The sequence below is a fragment of the Haliotis rubra genome, unplaced genomic scaffold (genome assembly GCF_003918875.1).
Source record: "Haliotis rubra isolate DU_JTF1 unplaced genomic scaffold, ASM391887v1 Scf709, whole genome shotgun sequence".
NCBI classification, from domain to species: Eukaryota; Metazoa; Mollusca; class Gastropoda; order Lepetellida; family Haliotidae; genus Haliotis; species Haliotis rubra.
In genome coordinates, this window is record NW_025767423.1 from 446,478 (window position 1) to 472,002 (window position 25,525).

Consider the following 25,525-nt stretch of genomic DNA (forward strand, 5'->3'; position numbering starts at 1 on the left):
GGCAGTAGGGAAATTAATGTGGTTCAGGGACTGTGAGACAGACTAACCATCCGGCTGAGCTCGACAGGAACTCTGTCTGTACTTTCATCCCAGCATGATCAGTGACTATTACATAAGTTCATGTCCCGTCCATGACCCTTCAATTGACCAATCAGCTTCCGTCTTTCATATCACCTGCCTTTCATATCAATATGGCTCCCAGTCAAGACGATCCCATGGTTATCAAGATGTTTATCGTAATAAAACGAGTCTTGCCTCCTCAAAGTCCGAAACTCTGAACAAGAACTGCAATACAAGTCATAAACTGGTAATTTTAGGCTGTTGAGTCAGGCAAACGCATCTTAATTCAAGAAAAATTAACGGAACAAAAGTCATTTTTACTTTTATGATTGATCAGCGGGTTTGCATCACCTTCTTTCTGTACTTGATTACAGAAGACATCCAGTCCATTTCACGTAAAATAGATAGGGGTTTTGTTACATATTCTTCGGTTCTTGACAGCATTACTACAAGTACGTTGTGTGTTACTTAAAACTAAATGTCGTGATCTAGGTGGTGATCCACAGACCTGCCATCAAACCACGTCTAGCCGGACTTATAAATCAGGCTACTGTAAGGTTTACAGTTGAGGAATTCTGCAAGTATTAAAGGGGCGCTGATCCAGGGCGATTAATGTTTCGCTCCAACAATTTAATTACGAATCTTAGCTGCACCCACGACCGTGACAGACCCGAGGACTGGTCACCCTGCTAAACACAGAAGCGTTTTCGAAACGTTTCCGTATCGTTTCAAAAACGTTCAAAATATCGCTTTTAAAACCTTATTTTGTGGAGTTCTTTACGTTTTAAAAACCTTTTGACGAAACGTTGGCGAGAAACATTAGAAACCTTCTAAAACGTTTTTCCATGGGGTTTCCAAAACGTTTCAGAAACGTTTGGGTTGAGCATTCTTGCGATTGTAGAGATATCAGAAAGGATATCATCTTCTGATGTCGTTGCAAGGCTAGTTTACCAACACGAAGTGTTTTGAATCCCGTCCAATAAATACATACACGTAAATACATTTGTTAATCATGTTATCCGTTATTATTTAGTAAAAATGAAAACAAAACAATGATATGTTTTAAAGAACGCTTCATTTCATGAATACATATGGAGAATAATCAGTCATCTTTCTCATCGGGCTCTTCTTTCTGTATTGCTCAAAAGAATGTACTGCTCAAAAGGAGTTAAGAGTCAAAGGTAGATTTCAGCATGACATTTATTTATACACAGCAAACATATAACACATAATTTCCAAGCATGAACATGGGTAGAGTTGGTTTAGGTTGTCCTAAAGTTGAACACTGTGCGCAAAGCATGTGATGTATGCAAGCTCAATGATTGTAAGCATCCTTTCAAAATTCATCAATTCCGGAAATACTGGGTATGTCAATAAGGGGTGAAACCACCACTTGGTCCTACACATGCAGCACATAGTTGAAGCATACTGTCAATCAGATCGCGAAAAAAACATCTGTGGGACAGTCTGCCATTCTGCCTGAAGAAACTGGAACAATTCTTGAAGATGACCAGGTTGGTGATGGTTGTCTCTCACCCTCCTTCCCAACTCGTCCCGAGGATGCTCAATGGGTTTCATATCAGTCTAGTATGCAGGTCAGTCCATTCTAACAATGCCATTTTGACTGAGAAAATGGTTCACACGCCTGGCCCGATGTGTCGTAGCATTATCATCCTGAAGAAGAGAACCAGCTGCAATTTGGCGAAGAGTAGAAACAACAAACGGACGCAAACTTTCGTCCCTGATTCTGATACCAGTCAAATTTCGCAGGACGACGTAAAGAGAAGCCGTGGTGCACAGAAACCACACCCCACACCATCACCGAATCACCGCCCAAACGGTGACGCTGTCTGACGTTGACGTCATCAAATCTTTCACCTGGCCGTCACTAGACGCGAACTCTGCTGTCGTTGAACTGCAACGCAAAAATGGACTGATCCGTGAAGAGGACACGCCCCCACTGGCGACGTCTCCAGTCTGTGTGACGTGTACGCCAGTCTCGGCACGCTGCCCTATGAAGGTGGGAGTAGAGGTGATCGAACTGCTTGCCGCCGAGATCGAATGTTGTATGGTCTTGTCCGACACCTCAATACCAGATGCACTTCGCAGATCATCTCTCAGACGTCTAGCTGTGACGGTGCGCTGACGTAGGGCCAACTGTACGACATACTGGTCATCACGCTGTGATGCTGATCTTGGCCTCCCAGTGCGGGCATGATTTTGAATTGAACTGGTTGCCTGGAACTGCTGCCATAGTCTACCAATCACACTGGCTACAACCAATCCTCCAAGCCGCATATATTTGTGTCAAACCATCCTGGAGCAACGCAATGGCTCTTCCCCTATCAACATCTCGTCGGTGAACATCACAAGTCGCCAATCGCGCACCAGCCAAGTTGAAGTCGCCTGGACCATGTCAATGGACGACGTCGGTTTTAAAGAGTCAGATACACTCCCCAGGAGCGTCGACGTGCTCGCATAGTCGCCGGTATTGTATGTCGACTGATACGGTGTCCTAGTGTCGTCGCTGCCGTTGCAAATATATCCAAGAAACCCAACGCAAGTCTAGAAAGTGTGGCAAGAAAGTCTCAGGGCTCTTTTTCATTATATTATATATTTTTCACTATGAGCTTTTTTCTGTAAAATATGTACATTTCAGAGACTAGTTGTTAGTCTAGCTTCTCCATTAAAATCAACACACACACACACACACACACACACACCACCTTATAGTCCGACTGGATGAAATAGTGTAAGATTTTTATGTTGTTTAAAAGCACATCCATCCAGTAATTAAACTGACCACAGTTTTAAGTATTTGGTGCTGCATTTTTTATCACCATGACTTATGCTTAATGTCGGTACAGATAGTTTCAAGTAGGTGACGTTTTTGTGCGGAGCTGGGGTTGATGTGTTCAACCACTCACCAACCCAGAGTTCCCTGCTACCAGCATAGTACCTCTGCCACAGGCCAGAGTGAGTGAGTGAGTGAGTTTAGTTTTACGCCGCACTCAGCAATATTCCAGCTATATGGCGGCGGTCTGTAAATAATCGAGTCTGGACCAGACAATCCAGTGATCAACAGCATGAGCATCGATCTGCGCAATTGGGAACCGATGACATGTGTCGCCACAGGCCAGAGAGATGTGACGATTGCACAGGCCGTTCAATATATATACATACATATTTCTTAGATCTTTTATTTATGGCGGGTCTACACATTTACATAAACATCTTCGATAGAAGGTTTAGTTTCGCTGAGAAAATATTCTCAAACGTCTTACACTATTTTGATTTGCGTAACGATTCTTTGTTTACATAGGTTGTGCGGTTCCACGTGCTGTCATTTACGCTCCACTGCACGGGGAGCAAACGATTGCCACTTTTAGATATTAATATGTATTATTGTCGTATCAACATTATTGTCGCAGTTGTATAGACGCATATATGACAATGTAAACCATTATAAAGAGCGCACCGAAAAGCTTGCATTAGGCCAGTCTCTTTTGATTTACAAATATGTGCGTTTATTTACAAACAAGAGAAGTCCGGTCACGTGTTACGCTAAGTCATCGCCGGGGTGGGGTGTTCAGCTTCCATTCGTAACTACTCGTGGCTTTCCGTAACCTGATTATCTTCATTCCATTCGTCACCACTCGCCCCTTTCCGTAAACGCTATTCGGGAGGTTACGGAAAGGGGCGAAAGGGGCGAGTGGTGGCGAATGCGGAACCCAGTCAAGCTGGGATATCATCCGGGTAGTCGTGGAGGAAAAGCTAAGCAACCGTCGGTGTCTGGGAATTTGCTCTGGATCAGCGGCCCTTGTAGAAGGGCATTCAGAAAGCTGGTTTTCACAGATGGATTGTATTGTATCCATGCAACAGACTATTTCGGACACCACCAATTTAGGTGGAATATTGCTGAGTGCAGCAAACAACAAACAAATGGCATTTTCCAGTGTGGTCTCCATGAAAGTAAATCGTGGGAGAGTTACCTCCCTGCCAGTCTCGCGTGCAGACTGGCGGGATTGGGGGCCCTTGATCAGATGCAGAACACTGCGAGAAGCACATGGTAAAAAAATGCAGATGAACCTCTATTCCCTACACTCGTTGCTACAGATTAGTTTGAAATCAACAGACGTAAGTTGACCAAATGCATATATTTCATGACATTTCAAGAGTCACGTGATTTCCACGTTTTCTTTTTGCTGATGCAGTCATGAATAGACAGCCATGTCCGCAGCTCACAATGCGCTTGGAGCGGACAATTTAAGTGATGGCACCTGCCCCGTTATTTTATAAATTCACGAAATTTATGATTGTTTGCAATTGGTATTGTAGTTTTTCTAGCTTGAAACTCTCGACACCCAACTCTTTACGAAGAATACTATTTATAGAACGAATCTACTTGAAGCTGCTCAGAGATTTAGATATTTGCAAGTAATGCTGAAAGGGTCGTTGTCGGCACGGGTACTACAGATATGTTCCCCAGGTATAGTTTGGCATGAAATGCATGTGGACCCGTTTTTTTGTAAATATCTCATCATCCAATGATCCAATCGATCTGAAACTGTGCAAGTGGATGTTTTGTCAGACAACCTAATCACATTTGTAAATCAAATCAATTTTAAAATAGTTAAAGTTACAAATTGAATGTATTTGGTTTATCAAAATAATATATTTTCTGAGACTAAGCGTCAGTGCAGTAGTGGGTAAATCGTTCATTCCACCAACTATAGTTTGGCATGAAATGCATGTGGACCTGGTTTTTTGTGTAAATATCTCTTCATCCAATGACCCAATCGATCTCAAACTGTGCAAGTGGATGTTTTGTCAGACAACCTAATCACATTGTAAATCACCGATTTTATGCATTTGTATTAAAGAATCTGTCTATGTAACTGTCAACAAAATAAACAGCAGAACGCAGACGGCTTGCAGGGGGAGGGAGCCAATGACCTGTAGCAGCAGCAGTGATGGGTCATAAAGGTAAATGCATGTGCAGTTCATGATAGTTACCTGTGCACTGCACAGTGATAGACCGTTTGGATCATTCACATTGACTACTTCTAGCTGTCATCATGAAAGCTTATTCAGATGATGCTAAACGTTCAATTAGAAATGTGTTGAATTTTTTTTGAAAAGAGAGCAAACGTAGCAAACCGATTTATAAGGTGTCGGATTACATGAAACGTACGACTTTTGCTCTTGGCATGAAAAAGAACATCGTGCTAAAAATTGTGAAAAATAAACCAACAGCCAATAAACAAAACCTTGTACAAAAAGGTAGGCATCCAAAGTTAGATTCTTTTGACCTCAGGGTCATCAGAGATGTCATTCGCCGGCTATTTGCTAGAAATGAACACGTCCACAAGAAAGTTAAAACACATCCTTGCAGAGGATCACGACATTAATGTTTCTAGGTTTATGCTAAGCAAACTACTGCTCAAATTTGGATACAAGTACAAGAAGTTAGCAAACCAGAAACTTGTAATGTGTGAGAGATCTGATATTGTGAAAATAAGGTTTAACTATCTGAGAGAAATTAAGCAGGCAAGAGAGGATGGGCTCGAACCTATATATCTGGATGGGACCTGGGTCAATGCAAACCATTCTGCTGCCAGACAGTGGCTACCCACTGATCCCAGTGATGGTATTAAAATACCAACAGGCAAAGGTGAACGTTTAATCGTTCTTCATGCTGGTTCCCACCGTGGATTCCTGCCTGGGTGTGATCTGGTATTTCGGTCAAAGAGCACAGATGGTAGGGACTATCATACAGAAATGAACTCAACGGTTTTCACACAGTATGTTGAGGAACAATTGTTGCCAGCTCTGCCTTACAAAAGTCTTCTTGTCATGGACAATGCTCCCTATCACAGTGTTCGAGATCCAAACAATAGGTGCCCAACTTCCAATACAAAGAAGTCAGATATGCAGCAATGGCTAACAAATAACAATATACAATTTTCAGTTAAGGCCACTAAACCACAGTTGTACTCTTTGATTAAACCTAACAAACCTCCACCCACATATAACATTGACAACATGCTACGCCAACATGGCCATACGGTCTTGAGATTACTTCCGGGGTAGAATAGGTCTTCAGCAACCCATTCTTGTCATAAAAGGCGACTGCTTGTCGTAAAAAGCGACTAACGGGATCGGGTGGTCAGGCTCGCTGACTTGGTTGACACATGTCATCGGTTCCCAATTGCGCTGATCGATGCTCATGCTGTTGATCACTGGATTGTCTGGTCCAGACTCGATTATTTACAGACCGCTGCCATATAGCTGGAATATTGCTGAGTGCGGCGTAAAACTAAACTCACTCACTCACTCTTGAGATTACTGCCGTACCACTGTGATCTCAATCCAGTCGAACTTATCTGGGGAGACCTTAAAAGTACAGTGGCCTGGAAAAATCAATCATTCAAGTTGAATGATGTCAAGCACATTGTCAACACTGCTATATGTGACATTGACATTGCACGCTGGCATGCATGTGTTGAACATGTCAAGAAGGTGGAGAAAGCGTACTGGCTCAAAGATGGCTTGAAGGAACAAACAGTTAATCCAGTTGTCATTCGTCTGGACACTGATGACTCCTCTGTGGAAGAATGGAGTGAACTTGATGAAGTTTAATTCTGTTATTATATTTACAGATAATAATAGTATCCAGCCTGATATGCTCAAAGAAATATAACTTCTTTTAACAATGACAGCACTGGCTAATTCCAACGACTTATAGTGTAACATGAAACGCTCATTTCACATAAAATTATCATGAAAATATAAATATTAACTATCTATATGCTTAAAGCTATTAGAAATGCATTGCTTAGTTTGGAATGTGAACGACATCAAAACATAACACTTTTGTCTTCATTCTATCTTTTCTTCCATGAGTGTGCATGATTGTGTGTGCTTGTGTCCGAGGGAACGGGGCTTTAACAGTTGTTGAGTTCTAACCATAGGTGGTCCGATTAATGATTTAGTTTAAATATACTTTCTGTGTTCTTTAAATGCATTTCCACTTAGGTACTGCATAAACAAAATATGACATTAACATTACAAATTTAAAGATTTTAACCTACAGAATAATTCTCACTAATGGGTTTTGTGGTTCATGTTGAACAACTCAGAAAAGCAAACTCCGTATGATGGTTAACAGTTGGCACCCACCTTACCCCATTCACGACCTGTGCCACCTCTTCATACCTGTCACGTGCATAGCTGACCTACATTGACGAATGTTGACCTTTATGACCCAACACTGCCGCTGTTACAGGTCATTGGCTCCCTTCCTCTGCAAGCCGTCTGCGTTCTGCTGTTTATTTTGTTGACAGTTACATAGACAGATTCTCTAATACAAATGCATAAAATCGGTGATTTACAATGTGATTATGTTGTCTGACAAAACATCCACTTGCACAGTTTGAGATCGATTGGGTCATTGGATGAAGAGATATTTACAAAAATCCAGGTCCACATGCATTTCGTGCCAAACTATACGTTTCTATATTCAGATATGTACCCTGGCCATAATGCGAATACAGAAACGTACCCTAGGACGATTCCATTCCCATTGCGTCGTATTCTTGATCGGAACTGTCATGCTGTTGTATTAGATACTTTTGATTGCGTTAGGTAAGTAATGAGAATACACAGTAACAGATATTTTGCGATGCATATGGATACCTATCGCAATCAGTTGAACGGGAACAACTACATGCGGTTTGGGTTTTGGACTGTGGAATATGGGGCTCGTCCGCCTTTTAGGGTACCGGGTACGTTTCTGTATTTTGACTTTGTTTAGGGTACATATCTGTATACAGAACCATACCTGGGGTATGTACCTGTGCCGACAAACGACCCCTTCAGCGCAAGTAATACTGATGTTTCTGTTTTTGTACTGTTTCCAGGAACTCCTTGGTCAGCTGTTCTAGTTGACATGGAAACTTGACCAGCAAACCACGATGTCATGCCTGACAGTTGCCTACACAGCATGTATCAAGAAATATTTGACAGGGACATGTGTTTACTTGAGTTCCAGCGAAAACACATGCATAAAACACCGACAAACAAGTTACGTGTATAAGACACTATTGTGTGATTTGTATGATCATAAACACATATTTTTTAAACAACGAATGCTGACTGAATATCCAAGTCATCTCAGTAGAAGTGATGGCTCTTCCTTGACATCGCATGAAGCAGGAATTTGGTCAAAATGTGTGAATTCAAACATGTCTTGTGAAAATATCGGTCGTTTTAATCACAAATTGGACACAAATCCAGCAACAGGTGCCCATGAAATTGATGGACGTTTGCATTGTCAGTGTGAATGTGTGAAGGTGAAAAGATCTGCACCTGCCCGAATTTCTTCAAAGAAACCGATGCTTTCCTTATTTTTCCTGAAACCCCCTTGCCATTCTACCTCCTTAATGTCACGGTTGATACCTCATATATGTTCAGTGCCTTTGAGAAATATTTCAACATGTCAGAGTTTGTGTCATGCTAGTCTTCCTCAAATTTGTTGTCACAATTCTGGAACAAGCTTTAGTGCAGTTACAAGGCAAGGGCGTTGTGCATGGAGCCGTTCATCACCGACCCACCGCTCACCTCATAATGTTCAGTGTCGTCATTTTACAAAGAACATTAACTTTTTTCGAAGAGGAGGTTGTGACTACATCCGAGATTCAGAAGTTTTTGGCAGAGAGAGACATGAAGTTTGAACAAGGCTTTACGTGTTTCATCACAACCTGTCCAAGGTTAACCAAGAAGAAAGTGACGTGTGCAGCAGATAAACTCTATGTTAATATGACAACTGGTAGGTTTACTTACTGTAGATAGTGAAACTATGATCGTTTGTTAAACAACTGTTTTCCTAAGTTGAATAAAATTCTGAGATTTATATGTTCAATTTGCTAGGTGAAAGTATGAGAATTCGCAATCTTAATTTCACTTTATTCGATTTACTCTTTTGCTTATAGTGACATTCATCGGTATGTTTTCACTGCAAACAGACTATTAAATAATGTTTGCCATAATTCATTTAATAGAAAATGCGATAAATCTAATGATTCAAAATCTATTTTTTGCACCCTATTAAACTGGCATTCTTAATCTCACAGATTGTCATAGGCATGGCAGTTTTGAAATTGAATGACAGTGAGCATAGCAAAAAATCACCATCTGGATAACAGTTAGTGGATCCAGGACAAATGAACCGGACCTATTTTTTGCAATCATTATTGTGTTCAAGAAATCCATTTACAGATTTTAAGTAATTTACAGACATTCAGATGTTTGATGATTTATTAAACAATAAATTGAAATGAGTGAGTTTAGTTTTACATCGCACTCAGCAATATTCCAGCTATATGACGGCGGTCTGTAAATAATCAATCCAGTGATCAACAGCATGAGCATCAATCTGCGAAATTGGGAACCGATGACGTGTCAACCAAGTCAGCGAGTCTGACCACCAGATCCTGTTAGTTGCCTCGGGTGGAAATAACTTTAAAATTGCTTGTGTACTCCGGTACAGTGGCACATGTAAAATCACTTGCCCTGATAATGTTTCCACTATGCCGTCCGTTTTCTTGTTGATTTTTTCAATAAACAACAAAATTAACATTGGAATATCAACTGGACACCCGGTACAGTGTGATATACAAATTTGCTTGCCCGACAGAAAAAAACACTGGACTCTGGCGTTGGGCAATGGGTTATTTCCACCCCTGTGCCTCTTAAGACAGCATGGGTTACTGAAGGTTCATTCTAAGGTTCATTTTCACGGGAAAATTGAAATGACATAATTGTTGTGATGTTTTAATTTTATATGGGTCATCATCCCAAATGCTTGCCCAAATTATGTCTCTCGTGCCACTAACTGATGTCCACTCACTGGTATTGTGGTCTTCTGGGAAATTTTGAAAGGTTTCTTCCCAGTGATGGCTTTGTGAAACAGGCCACTGGGTATTATTTCAGTTATTCATGGTAGTTACTACCACTGTCTTAAATACCATGTTGTGTTTTAGTGATATATCGTATGTTATTACCACAGAACAGAAACACTGCTTGTATACTGTTGTGTTGTACAACTGATATATTGATCACAACTGTTTTGTAACCATGGTAATGCCCAACTTGAGTTTGTTGCCAGGTCACTTCCTGTGTGGGTCGTGTTGGAAGCTGGGAGGCTGGCACGAACTAAAGGATAATATTTCACTCACAGCCAACTTGAAGAAGAGGTAAGTCACATACAGTATACTGAGTATTACATGGTTTGTTGTTTAACGCCGCACTCAGCAATATTCCAGCCAAATGGTGGCGGTCTGTAAATAATGAAGTCTGGGCGAGACAATCCATTGATCAACAGCATAAACATTGACCTACACAATTAGGATACAATGACATGTGTCAACTAAGTCGGTAAACCTGAGCACCCGATCCCGTTAGTCGCCTCTTACGACAAGCATGGGTTGTTGAAGACCAAATCTAACCAGGTTCTTCACAGTACGTATAATTGAGGTCAGACATGGGTGCTTTACTGTAAGTCTAGTCAAGTTTGAGGTCAGTGGGGTAATGGGGGAGGGGTGCTTGGCCATCTGATACATCACACTCCATGTACACCTGTATCAATAGGGCCTACTATCTAAACATGCAATGGCCATGGGATCTCCATTACAGGCCTTAAATTGGATGTCTAGGGATGGTGGTGGTGATGTGTGTGTGTGTGTGGGGGATAATGATGATTTTTATGGAGGAGCATGTACAATCTGAATGCCCCCCCCCCCCAAATTTATGTTCAAAGTATGTTGAACACCCCCGCCCCCATCCATGTCATGTACAAAATCAATTACCTCCCCCCCTCATAATGTTAAGCAGGTGCCTTTAAATTGCTGGCCCACCCTAGTTCATGTGTTTAAAAATTGATATCTCACACATGCACACACACTCACACACCTCCCTCCCTTAGAATTGTCATCAAAACCATGGCTCCAGTTTTGTGGACCAGGGTAATTATGTGACAGGGTCTGGTCCGAGGTGAATGATTTGGTTTCAGCTCGCTGTTTACCCAGCATTATTTGTGTGACAGGGTCTAGTCCGAGGTGAACGAGTTGGTTTCAGCTCGCTGTTTACCCAGCATTATCTGTGTGTCAGGGTCTAGTCCGAGGTGAACAAGCTGGTTTCAGCTCGCTGTTTACCCAGCATTATTTGTGTGAATGGAACAGTGTGATCACATTAAGCAAATCTGTTTGGCACAATCCCTTTTTGCTGTTTGAGTGTGACGTAATAAGATAATGCTCACTGAGAAGACTGAGGGGGTTAGTGACTTATCCTCGTGGTTAGAGCGTTCACTCATCTTGTGTAGGACCACGGGCGAATTCCCAATTGGTACAGTATGTGTGAAGCCTGTCTCGTGTCACCAACCATGGAATTTCTGGATCATTGCTGAGAAGGGAGATCAGAAATCTTGATAGTTCTTGCGGCTAATGTACCACAGGCTTTGAATCCCATCCTCCTCCAAGTAATCCCATCATGCTGTGTTCTACAGGAAGACATACGAGTGCTTCAATATGTACCACAGGCTTTGAATCCCATCCTCCTCCTCCAAGTAATCCCATCATGCTGTGTTCTACAGGAAGACGTACGAGTGTTTCAAGGATATCGACAGTGTCCAACATCTCAAGAAAGATTTGTCTCGTGTGATGGAGACTTGGTCGGAAACCACGCCAATTAAAGGACTCACGGAAGACCAAGTGGAGCAACTCCGCGGAGACCTGGATTGCCAGGTAGGGTTATGACTCTCGGGGTGGACTAGCAGGGAGGGTGACTGCTGCACTTTTGGTTGGGGGAACTGCCCCAGTTGTCTGAGACAGGGGAGACAACTCAGCAGTGAGTGCATCCTAAGTTAGGAGATGCAACCCTGTTGTGACCCTGCGTAAAGTGGAGACTTGTAGGGGACGCCTCTCCAGTATTGTTGAGTCAGGTAGGGGAGGTAACACCAGTATTGGGGAGCATCAGGTAGGGGAGACAACTCCAGTATTTTTGTTGTCAGGTAGGGGAGGTAACACCAGTGTTGAGTAGGGTCAGGTAGGGGAGGTAACACCAGTATTTGTGGAGCATCAAGTAGGGGAGGTAACTCCAATTTTGTGGAGCATCAGGTACAGTCTGTTTGGCTCAAAAGCGGACCGATGAATTGCAGTCTAACTCGAAAACTAATAAACATAACATACTCAATGAAACGCTGATCATAATCAAAACATCATACCCACTCTGTGAGGTTTTTGCAGAATTTTTGTCCTAAAAATAAAAAAATTGTATAACAAACTATCATTAAAATATTGACACAGTTCACTGTTTGTTACGAGGGAGGAGTGCAGAGAAAGGGACAGCCAGGTGTTCGAGAAGCACGTTCACAGACAAAGTTACTGATTCATTAACCTGTGCTGTGCCGTCTCCATCCGTTCTCGAACACCTGGCTGTATCGGTCCGCTTTTGAGCCAAACGGACTATAGGGGAGTTAATTCTTCAAATTAGCACAGTTATTACTTTGTTTCATAGAGTTCAACATTTCCCGTATTTACCGAAACAATGTACATACATCAGACTGGGTTATAAGATTTCAGTCCAGTCTCCATGTTGAAACCAGAGACCAGGAATGTTAATAGCATGGTGTCGGCCATGTTATGTGATGACTGTTTCAGTTTCCAATTTTCTTTGCAGAGAATCACCCAGTCGACATTTGAGAAATTTGGAGTGCAGTATAATCCTGCCGCAAGATGTCTGGTGTTCCCCTACCACAACCTGCATGGGGAGGTGCTGGGCTTCAAGAAGATTATTTGTAAACATGCCGAAACAGACGGCGCCAAGACTCTCCGCGAGGTATCAGTCCCCAGGTAGGTTCGAGAGTGACCAGTGGTATTGGAGTCTCACTATATGTTGTTAGTTATGTTTTTGCAACACTGTGTCTATTTCATTTCTTTGAGTAGCATTTTTGGAAGTTTGGAAGTACGATATGGACAAGCTTTATGGACAACAACGTGTTTTGTTTTATGAGTGGAACGGCGCCAAGCAGGAATATTTGACAACCGTACAAGAATCTGTATCAAAATGTCAGTCACCAGTTCTCAATGCTTCAATTTTTCTACAAATTTGAACTGTTTATAACTGACAGAAAATATGCAAAGTGTCTCTTTAGAAAAATTTGAATTTCTAGAGTTCCCAGGTCAATGTTGGTCAACAGTACCAATTTTATTTGCAGTTACTGGTCACTGTGATTTAAACTTTCTTTAAGCTTTGTTACGTGGCTGACGATTTGCTCATTACAATGCTGGTAAAAAAGTATGTAGAAATTATGATAATCATGAATGCATTTATAGGTTAAGTTAGCTAAAATACACTGGTAGGTGAATTAAACTGGAAATAATTTTTGCGTGATTTGTCACTGGCGTCACTAAGCTGGACAGCTGCTCGTGATATAAATCCAGTATCTTCCATTGTCTTGTGATGTTAAACCACAGTGTATTATATTGAAACTTGTATACCCTTCCTTCTAGAACTGGCCCCCTTGGTTTGTTTGGCTGGAACACTATAGGCGCCGATACCAAAGAGGTTGTCATGACAACCAGTGAGCTGAATGCCATGGCAGTTTATCAGGAAACCAAGGTACCGGCAGTGTCACTGCCCCGGGGGATACACAGTGTTAGCTCAAGAGGTGAGTAACAAATGGAACTGGTCAAATGTGGAATGTTAGTTTGATATGAATGTGAGTTCAGTGTGTCATTTCGCCAGGGTGTTACAACCTGCACAGGAGCATGTCAACAATGGCTGGTGCTGTTTAGTAACAGGTGTGGGTACCAATAAACACTCCAACATCTTATAGCGGTCATCGTGTGTTTGAATTGGAAAGTAAAATGGCTGGAACTAATACGTTTCTCTCTGCATGACTTGTTACATCAGACACACAGATAAGATTTAGCTCGTTTGTGTACTCACAGAGCTCCAGATAAGATTTAGCTCGTGTGGGTACTGTACCCACTGTATTTTTGGGGAGTGGGTATTATGAATGTTGAGTGGGTATTTCATTTTCCCTTACCCACTGCTTTCAAATATGTGCGTATTTCAGTCATTTTACTCACCTAAGTATTGTGTCATTGAGTAAGTTTACTAAGCAGGCTGACTTTGTGTGCTGGCGATTAGGTGCCTGACTCTGAGGGTGTGAGTTTGAATCCCAGATGGGGCTCAACTAAAAAAAGTACTAGAATTTGTACTTTACTAAGAAAGTGTTATTCCAAATATAGCATATGTTACATTTGACTCAGATGGCATTGTGTCATCGATATTTTTGTTACTATTGACTGATTAAGAACCACAAGAAGAGTTCTATGGATATACAACTGCACTATGGAACAGCTCTGTACAACTTCTTTATTATCAATAGGAGCAACGTTTCGGGTGTGGCTACTAACATCGTTATCAAGCAAGTGATGTACAATACTGTACGCAAGGCTATATATACATAGTAGAGTTTGAACAGTTAGTGATTGATATTGCACAATTAATGAGGTTGATGTACAAGGCCGGAGGATGTTTACAGAAGGCAATTGTTACACAAACAGAATAAGCTATGGGGGATTAAAGGGGGACGCCAGTGATATGGTAGACAGGAGAGTAACAGACACCAAGAATATTACATCCTCGCTGCCCACCACCAACTCATCACCAAGCAATTTTTAATCCCATTATTGTCCTGCGTACAATACGTGTTGACATCATCACTACGTGTGTACATTGTCACACCACAATGTTTTATGGATCGTAAGGTGTGCAAAAGACGAAAAACAATTTTTTAATCGCAAAATGTGTGACGTCCTAGGTGTCCTTCACTACGGAATGGCTCTGTACATTTCCATTAAGCTGTAATATGGCTGTACTTGAACTGAAACAAAAATTAAACCCCAATTCTCCCAAGTTTTCCCTAATTCCCTGTTACAGGTTCTGCCCTCGCTTGAGAGGTTCAAGAAGATCCTGCTCTGGTTCGGAGATGATATCCGTGCGTGGGAGGGGGCAAAGCAGTTTGCCAACAAGCTCAACAACAAGAGATGCTACATCATCAGGTGAGATTCCTGGACACTGGTCAGTAGAGCTGTGATGATTCACAATCATGCCTCATGCATGTATACTGTACAGACACTTTTGAAATGTCCCCCCACAGGAGTGAGTGATTTTTACCGCTGCAGTCAGCAGTATTCCAGCTATATGGCAGTGGTCTGTAAATAATCGCCTCATGCATGTATATTGTACAGACACTATTGAAATGTTACCCACAGGAGTGAGTTTTATGCTGCAATCAGCGATATTCCAGTTTAATGGCAGTGTTTGTAAATAATCGAGTTTGGACCAGACAATCCAGTGATCAACACATGAACATTGATCTACACAATTGGGATACGATGACATGTGTCAAACAAGTCAGCGAGTCTGACCACCTGATCACGTTAGTCACCTCTTACGACAAGCATGGGTTACTGAAGATCAGTTCGAGCCCGGATCTTCACTGGTGACCCCTCAGGAATTCCAGGTTAAAGCTTGTCCCTATTGTGATGGTAAGAGGTGACCAAATATCTACATGCCCCAATGTGATCATTACTAACAATGTTGATCATTGGATTGTTTGGTTCAGACTGGATTGTGTACAGACGTTGTTGTTTAGCTGGAATATCACCATGTATGGTTTTACACATGCTAACAACAATTTTAAAAGGGTGTAGTGAAAAATCAGGAATTGAGATTGTATTTCTTTAATCAAAGACCTACTGCAGAAGATCCCAGCCCATTCCGAGCTTTAAATCAAGAACTGCGACTGAAATCCATCTTGTCGAAGGCGAAGCCACTCAGCCACAAATCCATTGTGTCCTTCCCCCAACTCAGACAGGAAGTCTTCTCCGAGCTGGCCCACGTGGAACAGGTTGCAGGGGTCAAGGTCAGCAAGACATGCAATATTCCCTGTATCACCACTCCGTGTATATGAAGTGAAGTGTTAATGAACTGTCAATAATGGTAGACTGGATTCACATGGAGCGCAGACATAACATATTAACATGTTTATCATCATTAACATACAAAATGGTTCACATAATGACTTTTGTGGGTTATCAATTTTATTGAAAGAAGGAAAATCCCTGTGAAAAGGAATTGTCAAAATTAAATATGGCTTGAGTATTCTTATCGTTATTCTTTAATTAAAAGTCTCCTCTGGCAATGCTATGTATGTCAAGACACAACAGTAGTGAACACAGAGTACCTGTCTAGACACATTCATTTACATATATGTCGTCTGTTCCAGTGGCGCCGCTACCCGGCCTTAAACCGTCTGCTGAAGGGGCATCGCCGGGGGGAACTGACCGTGTTCACCGGCCCCACGGGGTCAGGGAAGACTACGTTCATGAGTGACTACTCCCTCGACCTCTGCATGCAAGGGGTTGGTTGACATCTCTGACAGTGTTACTGCATATGAAGTATTGACTAGATGTGGTATCTAGATAGTAACCGAGTAACAATTCCATTCAAATGTGAACAGTTTGAAATATATTTGAGTTGTGTTTGTGTTTTTTGTTGTATAACATGTGTTTTGGTGTATTGGTGTGAACTTGGTGCTGTCTCTCTTACAGGTGAACACGCTGTGGGGAAGCTTTGAAATCAACAATGTTCGACTTGGCAAGATGATGCTGACCCAGTTTGCAATGTAAGTTCATTAGGTCTGTTGATCTGTGGGGTAGCCTAGTGGTTCAACCCTCTGTGTTGACAGGTGCTCTGTGTTGATGGGCTCTGTATTGACATGTGCTCTGTGTTGATGGGCTCTGTATTGACAGGTGCTCTGTGTTGATGGGCTCTGTATTGACAGGTGCTCTGTGTTGATGGGCTCTGTATTGACAGGTGCTCTGTGTTGATGGGCTCTGTATTGACAGGTGCTCTTGTGTTGATGGGCTCTGTATTGACAGTTGCTCTGTGTTGATGGGCTCTGTATTGACAGGTGCTCTGTGTTGATGGGCTCTGTGTTGACAGTTGCTCTGTGTTGATGGGCTCTGTATTGACAGTTGCTATGAGCTCTGTATTGACAGTTGCTCTGTGTTGATGGGCTCTGTATTGACAGGTGCTCCGTGTTGATGAGCTCTGTGTTGACAGTTGCTCCGTGTTGATGGGCTCTGTATTGACAGGTGCTCTGTGTTGATGGGCTCTGTACTGACAGTTGCTCCGTGTTGATGGGCTCTGTATTGACAGGTGCTCCGTGTTGATGAGCTCTGTGTTGACAGTTGCTCTGTGTTGATGGGCTCTGTGTTGACAGTTGCTCTGTGTTGATGGGCTCTGTGTTGACAGTTGCTCTGTGTTGATGGGCTCTGTATTGACAGTTGCTCTGTGTTGATGGGCTCTGTCTTGACAGTTGCTCTGTGTTGATGGGCTCTGTATTGACAGTTGCTCTGTGTTGATGGGCTCTGTGTTGACAGGTGCTCTGTGTTGATGGGCTCTGTATTGACAGATGCTCTGTGTTGATGGGCTCTGTGTTGACAGGTGCTCTGTGTTGATGGGCTCTGTGTTGACAGTTGCTCTGTGTTGACAGATGCTCTGTGTTGATGGGCTCTGTATTGACAGTTGCTCTGTGTTGATGGGCTCTGTATTGACAGTTGCTCTGTGTTGATGGGCTCTGTATTGACAGTTGCTCTGTGTTGATGGGCTCTGTATTGACAGGTGCTCTGTGTTGATGGGCTCTGTATTGACAGGTGCTCTGTGTTGATGGGCTCTGTATTGACAGGTGCTCCGTGTTGATGGGCTCTGTATTGACAGGTGCTCTGTGTTGATGGGCTCTGTATTGACAAGTGCTCCGTGTTGATGGGCTCTGTCTTGACAGGTGCTCTGTGTTGATGGGCTCTGTATTGACAGGTGCTCCGTGTTGATGGGCTCTGTATTGACAGGTGCTCTGTTGATGGGCTCTGTACTGACAGGTCTTCTTGTGTTGATGGTCTCTGTCTTGACTGGTGCTCTGTGTTGATGGGCTCTGTATTGACAGGTACTCTGTATTGATGGGCTCTGTATTGACAGGTGCTCTGTGTTGATGGGCTCTGTATTGACAGTTGCTCCGTGTTGATGGGCTCTGTATTGACAGGTGCTCTGTGTTGATGAGCTCTGTATTGACAGGTACTCTGTGTTGATGGGCTCTGTATTGACAGGTGCTCTGTGTTGATGGGCTCTGTCTTGACAGGTGCTCTGTGTTGATGGGCTCTGTATTGACAGGTGCTCTGTGTTGATGGGCTCTGTATTGACAGTTGCTCTGTGTTGATGGGCTCTGTATTGACAGTTGCTCTGTGTTGATGGGCTCTGTATTGACAGGTATTCTTGTGTTGATGGGCTCTGTATTGACAGGTGCTCTGTGTTGATGGGCTCTGTATTGACAGGTGCTCTGTGTTGATGGGCTCTGTATTGACAGTTGCTCTGTGTTGATGGGCTCTGTATTGACAGTTGCTCTGTGTTGATGGGCTCTGTATTGACAGGTGCTCCGTGTTGATGGGCTCTGTATTGACAGGTATTCTTGTGTTGATGGGCTCTGTATTGACAGGTGCTCTGTGTTGATGGGCTCTGTATTGACAGGTGCTCTGTGTTGATGGGCTCTGTATTGACAGTTGCTCCGTGTTGATGGGCTCTGTATTGACAGGTATTCTTGTGTTGATGGGCTCTGTATTGACAGGTGCTCTGTGTTGATGGGCTCTGTATTGACAGGTGCTCTGTGTTGATGGGCTCTGTATTGACAGGTGCTCTGTGTTGATGGGCTCTGTATTGACAGGTACTCTGTATTGATGGGTTGACAGTTAATCTGTTTTCACTAGTATTCTGTCTGTTACAGGAAGAATCTGTCCAAGAACCTCCACGAGTTTGACCAGTGGGCAAATCGGTTCGAGGAGCTTCCCATGTTCTTCATGACCTTCCATGGCCAGGAGAGCATCAAGAGAGTCATAGAGGTGGGCACTTGACCCGCGTATAATCTCAGTGGATTCTTCAGGAAGAATAATGATTAAGTACAGTCATCCCTCGCCACAACACAGGTCTTGGGGTGCATGGATGACCCCCGGCGTTATTTAGACACCCGCGTTATAGTAACGATTACATAACGCGGAACAAAGGCCAAGTAAAATCATATTTTCCATGGACATAACAAAACTGCTATTTCGTGTATTGTGCCCAGTCAAAACTATATCGTATTGTTGGAGGTGAAAAAAACCTAAAACTTTGTAAATGAAAATAGATGTATGTACATGAAACTTGCAATCAAACATCACAAGACATGATAATTCAATTGTTGTTCCTGTCATGCTACCTGTTATTCAACTAAGCCAGAAATAGCTATCAGCTGTGCACAGATTGATGTTTGGGGCCAATGTACCTTTGATTCAGTTAAAATAAAACATCAAAGAATTTCTATTCCATTATCAGAATAATTATATGTCAAGCAGATATTCTAACAGAGATCTTATATATTGCTATTGTGTAAGTATAATGCATGTTTTCTACGAACATATTTAACATAATAATTAGCATTGCTAAGCACTTTGGGTTACCTGGCTGGATACATTTTACGTAGGAGACAGTTTGACAAGTCACTGCTGACTTCCCGCGGTACGTGCCACTTCGATTGTAAAAAGAAAATGTTGGCAATTAATTGTCAAATATGACTTCAATGAGTCAATAACGTGGGTCTTGGGGTCAATGGATGACAAGGCTGAATCTGTTCGTGATTACTGAGAAAAATGTGGAATTGGTGCTATTGCGGTAGGCGCGAAAAACGGACCCTCACAAATGTGGTAAGCAGACGTTGTATGGAATCAGGTAATGCCATTTCACTCACGGTTTCTCCGTTGTTATTGTAAACAGTTTTAATGAATGAAAATGGGATTGAATTTTATCAAATATAATGTTTTCTGACATCATACATTCTTGGATGGCAGTGTTTACCCGTGCAATAACACGGTGTGTTTCATCAGCAAACGTAAGTACTTGGCTGATGTCATGTCTTTATGATAAAGTTATTATGATGTTTCGCTGTTCATCTATTTTATTGAGAAAAGCCTTGCATGGTTTAAGCATCTGAAATACCGTGGATATATATGATAAACACTGTTAATTGCAATCCGCACTGAATTTCACTAGTTTACAACGTGATTAACGAGAGCTCAACAGCGGATTTGTTGATGTGCTATTTTCGATGACATGAATATGTGATCAAGGGGTAACATTTTTATGGGAGCCACGGATTACCCCGCGGTTTAACCGAATCCGCGGTATCGAAAAGAGCGTTATTGCGAGGGATGACTGTACTTAATAACTCAGGGTCACGAAACCTGCTGTAGAACCTCTCTACCGTTCCGAGTATTTATTTATGTTTAATGTAAAATACTGATAATAGGTTAATCAAACTGACACTGGTTTGGATCTGAACAATGTTGACTTTAAAGAATCTTCGGGAAACAAAGTATTTTTCTCACATAAGTCTAAAAATATCCATTTGGATATTCGATATGTAGTTTCTCGCACTCAGTGCCCTGTCTGCTATCCCTAGACGATGTCACATGCTGTGTATGTCCACGACATCACCCACATCATCGTCGACAACCTGCAGTTCATGATGGGCGTCAACGGTGACATGACGGATCGCTTCACAAGACAAGACATGATCATTTCGGCCTTCAGACGCTTTGCCACCACCATGAACTGTCACGTGTCCCTTGTTATTCATCCTAGAAAGGTGGGTTTTCTCCAAATAAGGGATCTGAGTCCCAGATAATATTACCTTGCCCGATAAGTTGAATACTCTTGTTATCCCCCGCCATGCTTTTAGCGTAATATAGTATGAGGCTTCGTCCGTCCATCTGTCCGTCCTTACGTACAAATTGGAATATCTTAAGAACCATAGACTAGATTCTATTCATACTTACAGTACCTAGGTTCATCACGATATGCAAAATATCCCAGTCAGGTTTGTGACCTTGACATTCATTTCAAGGTCACAAGGGACTTTATCCTTGTCAGCTAGATATCTCAAGAACCACTCACTGGATTTTCTTCATATTTGACACCAAGCTTCATCTAGGGAATGCAGGGGCGGTGGGGTAGCCTAGTGGTTAAAGCGTTGGCTCGTCACGCCAAAGACCCGGGTTCGAATCCCCACATGGGTACAATGTGTGAAGCCCATTTCTGGTGTCCCCCGCCGTGATGTTGCTGGAATATTGCTAAAAGCGGCTTAAAACCAAACTCAGTCAGTCAGTCTAGGGAATGCGCAGGGCCCAGGCGATTTTGGTGACCTTCACATAAGTTTCAAGGTCATGGCGACACTTTGAAGATTTCAGCATGTTAAGATTTTCAGAAAGATATGATATATCAAGAACGTTTCAACCCGTGAATGTCCTTCAGTAACTCGTGCTTGTCGTAAGAGGCGACTTACAGGATCGGGTGGTCAGACTTGCTGGCTTGGTTGTCTGATGTCATCAGTTCCCAATTGCACAGATCGATGCTCATGCTGTTGATCACTGGATTGTCTCTTCCAGACTCGATTATTTACAGACCGCAGCTATATAGCTGGAATATTGCTGAGTGTGACGTAAAACTTGCTTGCTCACTCAAGAATGGTTCACTGAATTTTTTTCATAGACTTTCAAGACTTCACTTGAATGTTTTTTGATCAGCAATTTCTTTATTACTATTTTTTTTGCATATTTATACACCATGACATTCATGTCCAGGTCAAAGTGAGTGTTGAAAGTATTTGTGTGTTTGAACAGCCACAGCAGGACATCAAGAGAGGTTCACTGCTCATGTTTATGTTGACATCAACTTCATCTTAAACTACGACCTTCACTTTCATTACTCTTCAAGTTTGATTTGATAATTTGCGGCGGGGGATTATGTCAAGTGCTTGTTTACTGTGAGAACGAGAGCAATTTATTTATCTCACCCCTTCACTCACTCACCCCTCAGTCTTGTCATCTCACTGTCTCTGCCCTCACTGGCCGACTCACCCCCTCACTCGCCGACTCACCCCATCACTCGCCGACTCACCCCCTCACTCACCCCTCAGTCTTGTCGTCTCACTGTCTCTGCCCTCACTCGCCGACTCACCCCCTCACTGACTTCTCCCTCACCTTACTGACTCCCTCCCTCACCTCACCGACTCCTCCCTCCCTCGACCTCACCTCACTCCTCCCTCCCTCACCTCACCGACTCCTCCCTCACCTCACCTCACCGACTCCTCCCTCCCTCACCTCACCGACTCACCCCCTCACTCACCCCCTCTCTCACCTCACTGACTCCTCCCTCACCTCATGACTCCCACCCTCTGTACTCCAGGAGAAGGAGACTGATGAGCTGACCACGGCGTCAATATTCGGCAGTGCCAAGGCTTCCCAAGAGGCTGACAATGTGCTGCTGCTGCAAGACAAACGACTGAGCTCACTGCGGGGCAGGAAATATGTCCAGGTGAGAGAACAGGTCAACAACATGCGGAACTGTCTCCCAGTGCCAGACTTACGTCTGTACGGGGCGGTGGGCTAGCCTAGTGGTTAAAGCATTCGCTCTTCGTATAAGTGAAGCCCATGTCTGGTGTCCCTTGTCCCTGATGTTGCTGGAGTGGTGCTAAAAGTGTCTTAAAACACTCCCAAGATAACAAAATTATCGGTTTGGTCTTGCGCCACTTGTTATTTGCTATCATGTTGATGGTCCTGAACTTCAGGCTTGGCTGGGACTCTCCCTGATGGCTCAATGGTTCAAGTGTTTGCCAGCCTCAACAAAGCCTGTGTAGTTTCCTACTGAGCAGCATGTGGGAGGCCATATTTCGTGTGCTTTGCATTGATTGCAAATATTGTGATAGCAATATTCTATAGCGATAGCGATGTGTCTCATATGAAGTTATTTCCCAAAAATGTATAGTTTATGTGCGATAAAAAACAAGTTGAAGTAGTTTCAGTTTCTTTTAAAAACTGACAAACTTGAAACCAGATCAAGTAAAAACACTTGAAAACAAACTCAATGAAGTCTGCACCCAAACATCCTGTATTATGCACTGCACATTTATCAACAGAAGACAATTATACTTTTTTGACATCAATTCATTGCTATCGGGACTGAACGAGTGCAATCCATCGATGCATCGATACAGACCTAATGTCTATAATACTAACGCAATCAATCAGTCAACACTCATATTCTTCTACCCTTACTAACTCCCTCAACCAAGTGGACCCGTGAAGATCCGAGGTAAAAAAGGTCTTCAGCAACCCATGCTTGCCACAAAAGGGCATGTCGTAAGAGGCGAATAACGGGTTCGGGTGGTCAGGCTCGCTGACTTGGTTGCCACATGTTATTGGTTCCCAATTGCGCAGATTGATTCTCATGCTGTTGATCACTGGATTTTCTGATCCAGACTCTATTATTTACAGACTGCCGCCATATAGCTGGAATATTGCTTAGTGCGGCGTAAAACTTAACTCACTTACTCACTCAACCAAGTGAATACTGTCTTCTGAATTCTGTGGGGGCTGTGGGGAAGCCAAGTAGGTAAGGCATTCACTCCTCACCAAGGTTCAATTCCCCACGTGTAAAGTCCATTTCTGGTGTCCACCGCCATATTCCAGCAGTATTACTACAAGTGATGTAAACCATACTCACTCACTCACTCCAAATCCCACCTGTGCGGCAGGTTACCAAGAACCGGTTTGATGGCGAGTTGGGGATTATGCTGCTGAAGTTCGACAAGGAATCTTTGAGTTTTGCTGTGAGAGACAAACCCAAGAAGCAGGAAGGGAGGAAGACAGAGGAAGCGGAGAACGAAAAAACTGAGGCTGGAGAAAATGTGCAGAGCAACTGATCCTTCAGGCGAGATTAGGTCTTATTGCATGAGTTTGAACTTTGAAGAGTGTCTGTGACTGTTTCTGTTTGTAGAATAAGAATACTATGGTTGATTGTTTGCTAGATACTAAGCATTATAGATGTCGGTGAATGCCGACGACGGTGAATGCCAGTTTGTATTTTTTATAAGCAGCATTTATCATCTGTGTGGAGCAAAAATTGAGATTTGCTGTTTCACATCATTAATGGCAGGGCTGGAACTGTTCTCTATTTAGATCAAAATTCTTTTACCTGATTATTCAAGTTACATGTTTTTTGATGAGTTTACTTAGCATTCATCTGTGGAATGTTTTTGAGAGTTTATTCTATACTGGTCTGGAAGGAGCTATATTTACCATGGTAACACACAAAACAGTTCCTATTATCAATGAAAGACATTGGCTTTTCATCAAGATAATACTGCCATATTGTTACTGGTGTATGTGTGAAGAAACAGATCTTGCAGGCGAGATCTTTTTGTTCAGAGTTTGGTGCTTATGTTTCCATAAACAAAACAGCATTATAGTGCTAAAATCAACCTGTCTACCTGACTGTAGACGATGTTGTTGGTTGGATGGTGCTGAATGATGTGAGCCAGTATGATGCAGGAGCTGGCTTATGGCACTGGGATTAGCTTGAATTTCTAACTAAATTCAAGAAACAAATTGGGAAGATTAATATTACGTCACATTTCCCTAAACTTAGGAATCTTTCATAACTTATGACATGGGGGTTAGCAATTTTGTACATATAATTATTTACAAATTATGCTTGAAGATAAGAGGGAAGGAGATGAGGGGTCATTGAATTTGTACATGACATGGAGGGGGGTGTCACTTGCTTTGTGCATAAAATTTAGGGGGGTCATTCACATTATACATCTCCCTCCATAAAAATCATCATCAGCCCCCCTGGCCATAAATTATGGATGGTCCCTAAGTAGCATATTAGAATTAATAACATGAACCACGTAGTGAAGCTTTTATGGTTGTTCGAAATTAACTAAAAGTCAACTTTATCGTATAACGATTTAGGAAAAGTTTAATTCAAATTTAGCAATATTTACTCCCATTTGCTGCAGCCAAGGGAACAGATATCGTCCTCGTGACTTGTGTGGCTAGATCCCTGTAACATCATTGTTGCCTGATTGCTCTCTCTGTCTGTGTGTGTGTGTGTGTGTGTGTGTGTGTGTGTGCGTCCGTCCGCCCGTCTGTGACAACACAGTAACTACAGTCTACAATTCTGGGTGTTAAACTGGTTCTTATGAGTAGTATATGTGTGTTGATAAACCCATGCTTGTCGTAAGAGGCGACTAACGGGATCAGGTGGTCAGACTCGCTGACTTGATTAACACATGTCATCATATACCAAATGCGTAGATCGATGCTCATGCTGTTGATCACTAGATTGTCTGGTCCAGATTCACTTTACAGACTGCTGCCATATAGCTGGAATATTGCTGAGTGTGACGTTAAACAACCAAACAAGCATATTTTCCTGAATTTGAAAGAGGCTGCAGGAGGAAGAG

The 25,525-nt window shown here is 42.6% G+C and overlaps 2 protein-coding genes across 6 annotated transcripts in view; one reads left to right on the top strand and one right to left on the bottom strand.

Annotated features, from left to right (window-relative positions):
* The window catches only part of LOC124259067 (mRNA export factor GLE1-like), a 447,176-nt gene that overhangs the window by 418,801 nt on the left and 2,850 nt on the right, over positions 1 to 25,525 (bottom strand). The window lies entirely within an intron of this gene.
* LOC124259069 (twinkle mtDNA helicase-like) lies at positions 3,834 to 24,275 on the top strand. Its single transcript, XM_046693159.1, has 14 exons — positions 3,834 to 4,197; positions 7,983 to 8,890; positions 10,229 to 10,316; positions 11,711 to 11,861; positions 12,796 to 12,968; positions 13,629 to 13,771; positions 15,044 to 15,188; positions 15,883 to 16,054; positions 16,418 to 16,552; positions 16,743 to 16,816; positions 18,968 to 19,082; positions 20,678 to 20,863; positions 22,462 to 22,590; positions 23,810 to 24,275. Exons 2-14 carry the CDS (start codon positions 8,575 to 8,577, stop codon positions 23,975 to 23,977), a joined length of 1,995 nt encoding a protein of 664 aa, XP_046549115.1. The 5' UTR covers positions 3,834 to 4,197; positions 7,983 to 8,574; the 3' UTR covers positions 23,978 to 24,275.

Bases quoted from the DNA above. Each gene is read 5' to 3' on its own strand.
- LOC124259069 (XM_046693159.1), top strand. From the start codon at position 8,575: ATGCTAGTCTTCCTCAAATTTGTTGTCACAATTCTGGAACAAGCTTTA. The intron at 11,862-12,795 runs GTAGGGTTATGA...TTTTCTTTGCAG, and splicing joins GCGGAGACCTGGATTGCCAG to AGAATCACCCAGTCGACATT. The intron at 16,055-16,417 runs GTCAGCAAGACA...CGTCTGTTCCAG, and splicing joins AACAGGTTGCAGGGGTCAAG to TGGCGCCGCTACCCGGCCTT.